General features: G+C 32.9%; 2 protein-coding genes across 2 annotated transcripts in view; both read left to right on the top strand.

Annotated features, from left to right (window-relative positions):
- LOC106478331 (leukocyte tyrosine kinase receptor-like) overlaps positions 1-9,978 on the top strand; it is a 41,501-nt gene extending 31,523 nt beyond the window's left edge. Inside the window, exons 17-19 of the mRNA XM_022381969.1 lie at positions 672-762; positions 2,732-2,839; positions 6,418-9,978. Coding sequence (XP_022237677.1) covers positions 672-762; positions 2,732-2,839; positions 6,418-7,290 — 1,072 coding nt within the window. The 3' untranslated portion in view covers positions 7,291-9,978. The remainder of the gene's footprint in view (positions 1-671; positions 763-2,731; positions 2,840-6,417) is intronic.
- Positions 9,214-12,657, top strand: part of LOC111085061 (adhesive plaque matrix protein-like) — a 51,833-nt gene continuing 48,389 nt past the window's right edge. The window contains exon 1 of the mRNA XM_022382139.1: positions 9,214-9,352. Coding sequence (XP_022237847.1) covers positions 9,214-9,352 — 139 coding nt within the window. The remainder of the gene's footprint in view (positions 9,353-12,657) is intronic.

Genomic DNA, 12,657 nt, shown 5'->3' with positions numbered 1-12,657 from the left:
AGCCATTATATATATATATTGCTCACAGATCTCGCTAGGTTCCTTTATTACGCAATTAAATGTTATTAATAAGAATTTCTGAGCGAAAGTAAAGAACAGTGTGCAATAATATGTCAACCACACTATATACAGTGCCAACGATGCCTTTCGCTGAATACCAGGGCTCATCAACCACTTACCAAGCTTTTTTTCTTACATTATATACTACTTACAGATTCTAATACCAACTACCTTTCTGTAGCTATACATTGTTTACGGATCTCATTAGTTGCCTCCTTCTCTTTCTGTGTTTATACGTTGCATACAAGTGTAACAAGGTACTTCTTTCTGTAGCTATATATTGTTTACGGATCTCATAAGTTGCCTCCTTCTCTTTCTGTATTTATACGTTGCATACAAGTGTAACAAGGTACTTCTTTCTGTAGCAATATATTATTCACATATCTAACTATGTACATTCTTTCTGTAGCTATAGAGTGTGTCCGCTAGTTTCATAGTTTTTTTTTAATTATGTTGTTTTGATTTTAACTACAGTATTGAGAGATACTTGAACGATAGCCATCTTATTCTTAAAGCAGTATTTACTGGAGATAACTATGTATTGGAATAAAAAAGAGAAGTCACTCATGGATTTGGTTTAAAAACGATATATGTTTATATATATTTTTTAGATATCACATAATGATGCAGTGTTGGCACCCTATTCCAGAAGAACGACCAAACTTCTCCACAATAATAGAACGTCTAGGTTACTGTATGCAGGTAGGGTTTAATATAAAATTACATAGTGACGTATACTGAGGCTCTTGACAAAATAACTTTGACATATGTTATTGAGAAGATACATGCAAGCATTATCTATTAAATACGATAAAGATAAGCATGTCAAACCGAATTGCAATGATCAGAAAACGTGTGTAGGCGTCAAGTGAACAACAGTATGATTTTATTATAATGTAATCAGATATCACGAATGATGACAACCATGTCGCTTGCTGTTATCTTAAGTTGTTTTCAATCTTCTTGTTTATCTTCTTCCTGAAGACAGTTGTTTACCAGAAAGCAATCTAGAAGCGATTTATCAAATCTTCATTTCGTAGAAAATGTGGTTTTGTAAGAGAAGAATCAAATGAAATGTGAAATCTCTTTATATTTCCGCTTTTTTAAATTAATCGTTGAAAAAAATTAGCGCACTCACTTGAATATATAGACTTTAATAAATATACCAGAAACAAGATGCTATACTCGTCAATTTGAAGAATATTCAATTACAATCACCCTTTTCTTCTCAAAATATATTTCTGTATATCATTGGTTTTAAGGAATACCCATGCTCAAAATAAAGCATATCTCAAAGCGTTCTCAAAACCAGTATCACCCTTTTATTTGACAAAACATCGCAGTAAACACCTGACATTTTTAAGTAAAAGAATATTAGCAAGGTCGTCGCAACTTTCAAGTGAGATAAATATCGTTCAAGAAGCATTACTTCATATAGTTTGTCTTACTAAAGAAGCATTTCATTCAGTGTCAAATACACGTTATCAGTAAATAACTTCACATTAATCTCTCATGATGTATTGTACAATAGATGAAAAATGTGAAAATACTATTCTTCAGTTATACTTCTGTAGAGAAATAACAGTAGAGTGATATGAAAAACGATCTGTATACTTAGTTCTCTTGTTACGAGTCTTTATTCAGTTGAAAAATCTGCATTTAAACTACTGTTTGTTTTAAATTCAATGTTCGACGCCTCTGTTCATCAAATCACTTTGTTACATCCTCGGCGATAAATAAAACAGTTGTTAAAAAACATATTGTAAGGGATTTTACCTGATCCTGATTGATAAAAAACATGTTTTAGAAAACATATAATGAGGGATTTTATTAATAATGAGTGATGATAGAATAGATATTCGAAAGAGCATCATAAGAAATTTTATCACATTCTGAAACAAACCACTTCATTTTAATGAGTAATAATAAGACAGATGTTACAAACCACTTCATTTTAATGAATAATAATAAGACAGATGTTACAAACCACTCCATTTTGATGAGTAGTAATAAGACAGATGTTACAAACCACTCCATTTTGATGAGTAATAATAAGACAGATGTTACAAACCACTCCATTTTGATGGGTAATAATAAGACAGATGTTACAAACCACTCCATTTTGATGAGTAGTAATAAGACAGATGTTACAAACCACTCCATTTTGATGAGTAATAATAAGACAGATGTTACAAACCACTCCATTTTGATGAGTAATAATAAGACAGATGTTACAAACCACTCCATTTTGATGAGTAATAATAAGACAGATGTTACAAACCACTCCATTTTGATGAGTAATAATAAGACAGATGTTACAAACCACTCCATTTTGATGAGTAATAATAAAACAGGTGTTAGAAAACTTGTTGTGAAGAGTATATGAAAATCTTCAGAAATCAAAATACAAAGGTTAAAAACGTATCATAAATGTATCACGCTCTCAGTATTAAAACAACACATATTAGAAAGCATATCATCAGGGATACTCAGTGATCAAATGTCATTTGATATAATAACAGGAGTTAGTAATAATTTTTAAACTATTTTGTCACATCCTTAGTTTGAAAACGTATAGGTAGCCTTGTTTTACAATAGTTTTATCTGTGATGCTGTAGTACTTTGTTTTAAAATAAGCAATGCTTATAATCCTTCACTTGTATCTTTACAGGATCCAGACGTTATCAACTCACCCCTGCCGGAGCTCAGCTGCTCTCCGTCGGTAGAACGTGACGTCACAGTCATGCGACCTTCAGACTCTGAGAATGCTTGTTTACAGGTTTGTGTTCTTGAGCACACTTGTGTTTAGCTATAAAAAATATCAAGGAAACACATTTTATAATTCAACCAGTTTCTAATGGCACTCTTATTTCTTTCAACAGGTTGTTATTAGATGTTTTGCATCACTTAAAAAACTGAGTGTTAGCTGGTTTGTTTAGGGTCACGACATCAGTTAATGTTATTAAAAAATTAGGTAATACGTGTTTTAGAAGAAAGTGCAATATAGTGCTTGTTATTTTCTGAAGTGTTTGAGCCATATATTCTTGCAGTGTGTTTAGTTTATATAAATGGGAAGTTTTACTCTTTTTTGACCGTCAAACAAATATGATTTCATGACTTCGGTTTCGTTTATATTCTGTTTGAGGACGTCTGATCTTTCTTTTGGTACATCCTGTACCTCCCTCCTTGACTGTTTGTTTAATTCTTAAATGTCGTAGATGAAACCCAATGTTAATTCTCTGATACTATTCGCTCCAGAGGATATGGTTTGGTTTGAATTTCGTGAAAACCTACACAAGGGCTATCTGCCCTAGCCGTCCCTAATTTAGCAGTGATAGACTAGCCAACTCTTGGGCTACTGGTTTACTAACGGATAGTGGGATTGACTGTAACATTATAATACCCCTACGGCTGAAATTGCGAGCTTGTTCGGTGATGGGGATTCGAACCGGGTATCTTTAGATTGCGAGTCGAGCGCCCTAACTACCAAGCCATGTCAGGCCCCTGAAGACCTAGAATTCGGTCACGACTTATTTGATCGCTCAGATAACACCTTTTCAGCTATCACCTTATGAAGTATTTTACAACGAAATGTAAAAAAACAAATCCTATAAAGTTAAACAAAAAAATCTTCGATTTTGACTATTTTTATTATTTAATACTTTATAAGTTTTAATTTGCCCCCCAGTGGCACAGCGGTATGTCTGCGGACTTCAAACGCTAGAATCCGGGTTTCGATACCCGTGGTGGGCAGAGCACAGATAGCCCATTGTGTAGCTTTGCGCTTAATTACAAACAACAAACAACAACAAGAAGTTTTAATTTCTAAATTGATACTACATTAAGGTTACTTTATATAAAACTCAAGAGCATTGAATTCAAAAATTATTTTAAATATGATATCAAAAATCTGTCCAAAAATTCCCTAGTAAGTAGCGTCCTTAGACTTTGAATCCGAAGGTTTATTGTTCGCGCCCCATTGTCGCAAAAGCGCGATCCGCACGTTGGGGTCCTGAGTACGTTATAAGAGTGACAGTCAAATCCGACTTTTCGATGACTGTTAGTTCTGTGTGCTGTTGACTGGCTGACTTCTCTGTAGTCTTTCGCTTCAAAATTAGGAGTGATTATATTGGTTATTTTGAAATAAATGATCAACGTTATCAATATATAATTATTTTTAGTCATATAACATCCTAAAGTTAGGTAACTGTAACTGACTAGATGTTCCCTTTTTTGGGTTAAATCGATGTTAAATAATGTATGGATAAATTGGAAATTTATTTCGAATCCGATCTAAAAATCAATCTTGCAGTTTTTAGAACTTTCGTGCAAAGCTATACAAGGACTGTCTTTGCATAGTCATTCTAATTTTGAACTTATAGTGGGAGTTGACTATCACTTTCATAGCGCATCCAAAGTGCGAAGCAGGTTTTAGCGACAACGAGATGTAAACCGTGAATTCTCAGATTCACAATCCGAGTTATGGACCATGTCGTTAGATAAGATTATGATTACGGAACTGGAATTCTCTTTCAATGAAATTCATACTAAATTACTAACCGACCAAACATGTGGACTTTAAGTTCATTTTCCCTGTGCTACATGTTAAGTTTATCAGCATTGAATCGTAAAAAACAAAAAAAAAACAAAACTTTGAAAAAGTCACAACAACTACTACATGTGAATTTTGAGCGTCTATGCAAACAGTAGCACAAAAGTACGTTCCAAGAATGTTTAGCTTGTTAAAGCTTATCATACTGGTGCACTACACAACATTATAGTCTCAGTGTTACGTTACCTTATACTTAAAAAAAAAAGACGTATAAAATGCCAAAATACTTCGACACATACAATCAAAACATTATAATTGGCTGATGTTATATATATAAAATAAGAAATTTTAACTCGGCAGTATTTCCCACCAAACATGCTCGCCTTTTCAGCCGTGGAGGCGTTATAATGTTACGGTCAATCCCACTATTCGTTGGTAAAAGAGTAGCCCAAGAGATGACGGTGGGTGGTGATCTGCCTTCCCTCTAGTCTTATACTGCTAAATTAGGGACGGCTAGCGCAGATAGCCCTCGTGTAGCTTTGCGCGAAATTCAAAACAAACAAACAAACAGTTTCCTGATTACATGTTTATCATTTTATATCTTTTTTAACACTTAATACGAAATATTTCTTCCAGTACATTCCTTAACTAACTTAAATTATATCAAAAACTTGTTTGAAATTTTAATTTACAGAGCAATAAAGTAACCTAATTGTCATTCTTACAAATATACGCTGTAAATCAAAACTTTTGTTAATATCAACACTTCCTGTGTTCTGTGGAACACAAGTCTAGTATATTAAATGACTGCAACACAAGTTCAAGTTAAAAACAACACAATCCCCGTGGACTAATAAAACACAATGTGTTGATTGATGAACAGTCTTTTTCTCGAGTTGTATACAGCCTATATACATATGAACGGGTGACTTTACAACATAATAGTGGAATTAAAGAAATCCAAGTAAGTTTGAGTTAAAAATCGCACGATATTTTTGTTGTTAGATAGCAACCAAACGTATGTGTTTATATTGCTACAAAAATAAGCTGTGTGAAAATTTACACAAGGTTGTGTCTGGTGGCACAATTTGTTTCGTAAAATAGCACAATATTTGCATGTTAATTCACAATACAAGTTTTCTTACAGTGTAGCTTATGGTTTCATTTCTTAAAATATTCATTGCATGAATCTATAGTTTGTTCTCAGTGTGTAAGTTGTGTCTTAACATGAAGTATGATGAAAAAGGGTGGTCCAAAAGTAATAAGACTCTGATGATAATAAATCAGAAATATTTTTTTTGTATTTTTAGCCAGTTGCAGAACCAGTTCCTACGATGAAATAAATCCCCCTTTAACTAACATTTTCCACTTTCATTTATGTTTGTGTCTACGTTGGTTATCTGGATAGGAACTAGGTCTACGTTGGTTATCTGGATAGGAATTGTGTCTTCTTTGTTTATCTGGATAAGAATTGTGTCTTCGTTGGTTATCTGGCTAGGACTTTGTCTAAGATAGTCATTTGGATAGAAATTACGTCTAGAGTGGTCAGTTTGATTGTGTTGTGTGCGTTGGTTATCTGGATAGAAATTGCTATCGGAAAATATATTTTTCTATGTATCTTTTAGATTCTCATTACTTTTGAGTCATCCTATTTATGTGTTGGTATACCAAAAATATAATATGTGTGAGTTTTTATATATTTCGAGTTGGATAGTGTTACATACATATTAACTGGTCTTATTTTATTGTCAAATTTCTGGATTGTGAGATTGACATGATATATTCTTCAATTTGTTTACCATTAGGTTAATCGTCCCCATCTGGATCCACAATCACCAAGCTCAGAAGATTACCTTATCCCAATGCCTTCATCTAATTACAGCCTAAACACTGAGAAAACTGAGCTACAGTCGAGTGTTGATTCGATGGAAAAGCTGCTTGACTTGGAGGAGAAGCCACCCATACCCCCTCGAAACTCTAATAACGGAGTAATATTACACCCTTCATTTAATACCTGGGAGACTAGCTTTATTCAGACAAACCAGAAGAATCGTGCTTTTGTCCCAGCAAACAACCCTCTACCCCCACGTAATGATGAAACACAGAAAGATAACAACCGAGAGCAAAAAAACGATCGTCCTGTCAATCATTCTCAGGATTTAACAGGGTCACAGTCTCCTTTGCTGGACTCTGCTGAGGCAAGATCAAATCAGAGCAACCCAAGTCATGGCGTCAGTTACAGTGCCAAGCCAGAAAAAAACCAGAATCTGAGTCAACAGTGGAATGAGAATTGGAAAACAGAACCTGTTGAACGAGTATCAAGTCTCAGGTCATTAGAGACCCTATCTATCACACCAGGGGTCAATAGAATACCGGTATCATCTAACAGTATAAGTGTTAATGACATCACGAAAAAAGATACTACCAATCAAGGACATCGCTCAAATCTCTCTCTGGATGCCTCTGCTCTTACGCGACAGATAAACAACCAACCAATAGCTTACATCAACGTGGATGTGAACTCCAACAGCAGCACCAACCTCCCTCTAAGTCGAACTACATCATATGACCAGAATGTGGCCAACCACAACCTACGCGTAGATAACTATCCAACAACTGGTGGGATTTCCAGTATCTCTCATAGCCTGGATTCGAACGAAGGACAGGTAAGCTGTTAGAGGGTATGAGCGGGAAGAAGACTTCTTATGGTATGAAAGAAACAAAACATTTTTCTTTTACTTCCATTGAAATGTACCATCAGCCAAAGTACCTGAAACAATGGCTTCTCTGGTGAAAATGGTAAATTGGTCATTTCTACACTGAAGTAAACTTCAGTTGCTCAAAATAATCAAACAGATGTAAAACAAGAGCGAGCTTCAGTATTCTGTATTTTGTTGACTAAAGTAAACGATAAACAACTAAACTTAGTAAACTTTAGGGTGAACTTCTGTTTAAAATGTATTTTAAATCAAGGCTTAGTAGATTTTCTTTATAAGGTTCAAATCAAAAAGTGCTGATTATAATGATTATAGCATGTTTTATCATATTCAAAATCTTGTATTGTTGATATATATTTCAGTGTTTAAGCTATTTACTCCTATAGATACGAGAAACTTTCCTTTAGCTGCATTAGCAAGTAACAGTTACTCATTAAAAAAGTTGATTTGAATGTTAAATCGAAAACAAATACCGTCATTAAAAACATTTTGTCAAAAAGAAAAGAAATATGTGGTTGCTAAGCTTTTCCTTTTGTATTATAAGTCATTGTTAAGTAACTGCTAAAATTAACAGTATTTATTGATGGTGTGACATATGTATGCGTACTGTTTGTTGCTAATCGTGAACTCTGCAAAGTGTTACGGGAAAGTTGATTTCTTATTAAAACAGTAACCTCATAAGCTGTGTACAAAGTAGTTTATATACAATGAGAGCGGTGTAGATAAAATGACCTGTATATTTTCGTATGTGATTAAAGTGCACATTTTCATGTTTGTAACAAAATGGTTAATGCAGTGACGAATAACTTGTTATTGACGTAGGACTGTGTATTGGTGGTTACGTATAAAAGTGGTTCATGAACAGTTACAAATGTTAGTGTTACTAAAAAAAGATATTGTTACAATACTTGAATTTCCTTATCAAAGGTTTGATGTTACATTCCTATTGATTAAGTAGTTTTCTTGGTTTCTCTCGACTAACTAGAACTTGAATTACGAATTATGATTCGTCATGATACCAATATTCCTGTTACACTAGAATTTTGTTACTCAACCGTGTTGTTCTCGTGTTCAGCACTGTGTTAGCAGTTGTGTTGTTTGGATATAAATACGAGATCCTAAACTTTGATTATTGTTCATAACCCATTTCAAATCTTAATAGCAACTAAAACCTTTAATAAAATATTGCATGTTAAAGTGCCCAAAAACGGATATCTACAAGAACATAAACAGAGAATTAATGATTTAATTCGTATTTCTGTATATCAAACTCTCCAAGGATAGGTTAGAGTTAGTACATTCTGAAATAAAATTTTATTTAATGCTAAAATATTCAACCCAAACTAACATTTTCACTGACTTGGTGCTTGAAAAGAACAAGCTGGGACCACAGCCATTTTTGACAGAATACCAATATTTGTAAAAAAGTAGGATGGTATTTAAGCAGTTTGTATGGTATCAAGATTCGCCAAGAAAATAACATTTTCAAGTAAATTGGAAAAACTTACTTTTTGTTTTAAGGTTATTAATGAAAAGTGAGAAATTTGATAATAACAGTTTCTCAAACGGATTTATAGTATGCTAACCTTGTTCTTGCGTCCAAGGTCATTATAGGTAAAAATGTATGGAAGGTTAGAAAAGGCGAAAACGTTTTACATTTCTTATGTGCCAAATAAACACATTTAAATTACACACTATCACATCTAAACATATATTTATGTAAATAAAAACACTTCCGGGGTTTCAGCATTTTCCAAAATTTTAAACCCCTCAGCTTTTAACTTAACTGTTTAATGTCCTTTGATATAGCAGAAAAAACTGTGAATAAATTTATGTTGCGACCTGAATAAAGAATATTGAAGCAGAGGTCATTTTACAGAGGTCATGCAAATGGAAAATAGAGTGAAAGACAGTTTTCACCCGAAGATATTCAGATCCACAACAATAGATGCAGCTTTAGATAATGACAGTAGTATTCTTGCAGTACAGTTAAGCTCTCTGACCAATGTGTTTCAAGTTTACAGTAAAGTTACCTATTAGAATGGAATCTGTTAACCCACTGTTGTCTTTAGAGTAATACTTTTTGTTTCCAATTTTGTCACAATATTGTTTGTTTGATATAATTGTTGTACGAACACAGGAATAGTATGTTACAGAACACAGGAACAGTATGTTACACGCATACAAATAAATGGGTGAAGTATTTTATTCTTTACTGAATATTATTATGTCGTAATTGTAGTTTGATTCAGGAAATTAGTCATCTGAATTGATTAATATTTGAATTTCCTTTTGTCACCAAGTTATTCGCAATAAAAACAGATACTTGTATTCTTCAATTTGATGTTTGAATCAAAAATAGTGATAATTCAATTGATAACTTTCTAAAGTAGATAACGTTTTGAAGTTTCTGTCAAACTGTATTTCATGTGTTTTATCCAAAGCAGATTGGTGTATGTTTCGTTAGTCAACATTGTTATTCTGTTGTTGTATCATTGTATTAGCAATTACTGTTGAGATTATAACCCAAAATAGGTGTATAAAAGTACAAGTGTTTGTACATCTTAACTATGTTAACAGGATCATACTAATAGTATTTTGTTGTTGTAAACAGATCAAATAAACATTCCACGTTTTTGTGTGCATAAATATGCGTTAGTGTAAGCAAGTGATTCTCTTCGCTACACATACAAAAGGCTATCAAATCTCGCCCCCTGACGTACAAGAGATGAAGTAATTCGTTTCATTTTTCTTGTATCTCAAAACGCATCACAAACTGCTGACACTTGACTGCAGTCCATGAAGTTTTCCTAAACCCTCCTATACCCTAAGGTTGGATGTACATTTTCTCTATTTTAATATGCAGATCTCATAACTTTTAAAAGTCTGTCCTATCATTCTCTAATCTCTAAAGTCAGTGTATTTTTAAGATGTTACATGATAAAAACAAAACTCAATAGACTTTCAATAATTTTTGGTTTTCAAATAAACTTCTAGATTAAAGTAGTAATTGGTTTTTACACTTTTTCGCCTAATAATCATAATATTGTTTAATTTTAGAACTGGTGAGTTTTAATAAAAAGATGAATTTAATATTTCACAATTAAAGCCTTTTTTATTTTAAAAGTACAAAAATTATGATTTTTTCAATCTGAATTTAACTGTTACGTAATGATATTATTCATCTGAAAGAGGGGATTTTTGATTAAATTTTAACTAAATTTTAATTAATTAAATATCTTTATAATGTACACTTATGGATTTGAAAACCTACTTCCAAACCCACATCATACGTGGGCGACCTTTCGGGTGAGTTATAGTCCCCTTTGGTACCTCCTTGGTAGGGGGACTACACATTATAGATAAAGATTCCTAAGTCCTCCTACCAAGTTTGGTTCTGCTAGCTCCAAAACTGTGGGAGGAGTTTCTGCACAAACAAATACACAACGTGAACTAACATAGGATGTGTTACCTTTTGTGATTAAGTAAGTGAAAAAACGTTTAGCAAACTAAGCCTACAAATTATTGGTCTCATTAACCCTAGAATTACAAGTTCTTAAACTATGTTTCTCCAAATTACTTGTGGATCTATACATTCGTTGATTGCAGATTTCTAGCGTTACACAATTACACAAAAATGTAACCAAACATATCGTAAACACTGCAATTATCCCGTTAATTTTTATCGGAGTTTCCAATGTATCATGCAGAGAAAATGAGGGATTTTATCCTTTTTTTTGTCAATTATTTACACTAAGTGTTGTAACGGGTATAATAATAAAGTTACTTAAGTTGATGCAATATTTGGATTCCGCGGTTAATGAACAGCATATAAAGAAGTTGGTACTTTGAAGGTTAATATGAATCTGAATGTTCAATACTTCTGATCTCTCTGAGGATGTAATATATATATACATATATATATCATAAAAGACTCATTATTTGCCAAGGGTTGAGTTACAGATTACTGAAATATTGAATCTGCACCAGTACGTTCACATTACCTTGGAAGGGAGGGTTATTAGTGTTATCCTACTTTTCTCCATGCTGTATCAATAGTAATATTTTGCAAAACCTTTTTGATTTTTATGAAGTTAATAAAGTCGTTATACCTAAACTAAGAGATCTAATGAGATATTTTCTTTCATGTTTCGAATTTCACTTTATGTGGTTGCACACCAAATTATCGTCAAAACAAAAACATCACTAAACAACAACATGTTTCAATGGGTTTAGATCATACACACAGAAGTTATTTCTAATTTGATTTTGAGTTTAGAATTTAATGTTCATAGTTTTAAGATTCTTGACAGAAATTACATAAATTGTTTTGGAGGATTTTAACAGGCGTCATGTTATTTGGAGATCTCATTTGAAACTTTAAAACAACACCAAAAACACCAATGAAAAATTGCATATCAATGTGCATGTTATTAATTCTTCTGTTAAACAATTAGTTTCCAGCATTTTATAATATACATTTAATGTTATAAATCCACATGTGCTTTGAATGAAACAAATGTGTAGCTTACTTGTCGACTAATAAAATAAGATTTTATCGAATACAAAATATACATCACATGTTAATATTTTTTCCTCACGCTCAAGATTTTCAGTTGAAATGATTTGTATTCCTATCTACAGAAGGCACGATTTGTTTGCTCATTTAATGACGAGTACTTTTAATCCGCATTAGAAATTACCTACAGTTTAAACGGGAGTCAATGTATATTCAGTAAATTTTCGCGTAACTCTGTAAATACATTTCAGCTTATGCTGTTAAAGTCTTATAAGAACAAGGGTTTCTTTTAATAGCATATTTGTTTATCTTATAACAACTAAATATGCCGTCTTTACGAAGGATTCATAGACTTTATACTACACTTCTAAAAATAAAAATAACTATATTTTTAAGGCAGAGTTTTTATCTTTATTCTTGTGCTTTTCCCAAACAACAGCGCTCGTTGTACGTTTAAACGATTTCAGAAGTATAAATTTTAGTTGCTAAAGGGAAATTTAACATACTTATATCATTAGTTACTTTACATCGAATTATTTAAAAGAAGGATCCGAGCGTGATCTAGATATTATCGTATCCTACTGGGAATTCGACAGTCTCGGATTAGAAACATGAAGCCACCAAACAGAGAAATGGTGCTACCAAACAAAGACCTGATGCTACCAAACAAAGACCTGATGCTACCAAACAGAGACATCGTGCTACCAAACAAAGACCTGATGCTACCAAACAAAGACCTGATGCTACCAAACAGAGACATCGTGCTACCAAACAAAGACCTGATGCTACCAAACAAAGACCTGATGCTA

The sequence above is a fragment of the Limulus polyphemus genome, unplaced genomic scaffold (genome assembly GCF_000517525.1).
Source record: "Limulus polyphemus unplaced genomic scaffold, Limulus_polyphemus-2.1.2 Scaffold10, whole genome shotgun sequence".
Taxonomy (NCBI): Eukaryota; Metazoa; Arthropoda; class Merostomata; order Xiphosura; family Limulidae; genus Limulus; species Limulus polyphemus.
The sequence above is the reverse complement of the archived record's forward strand: the minus strand, read 5'-3'. Positions and strand labels throughout refer to the sequence as shown.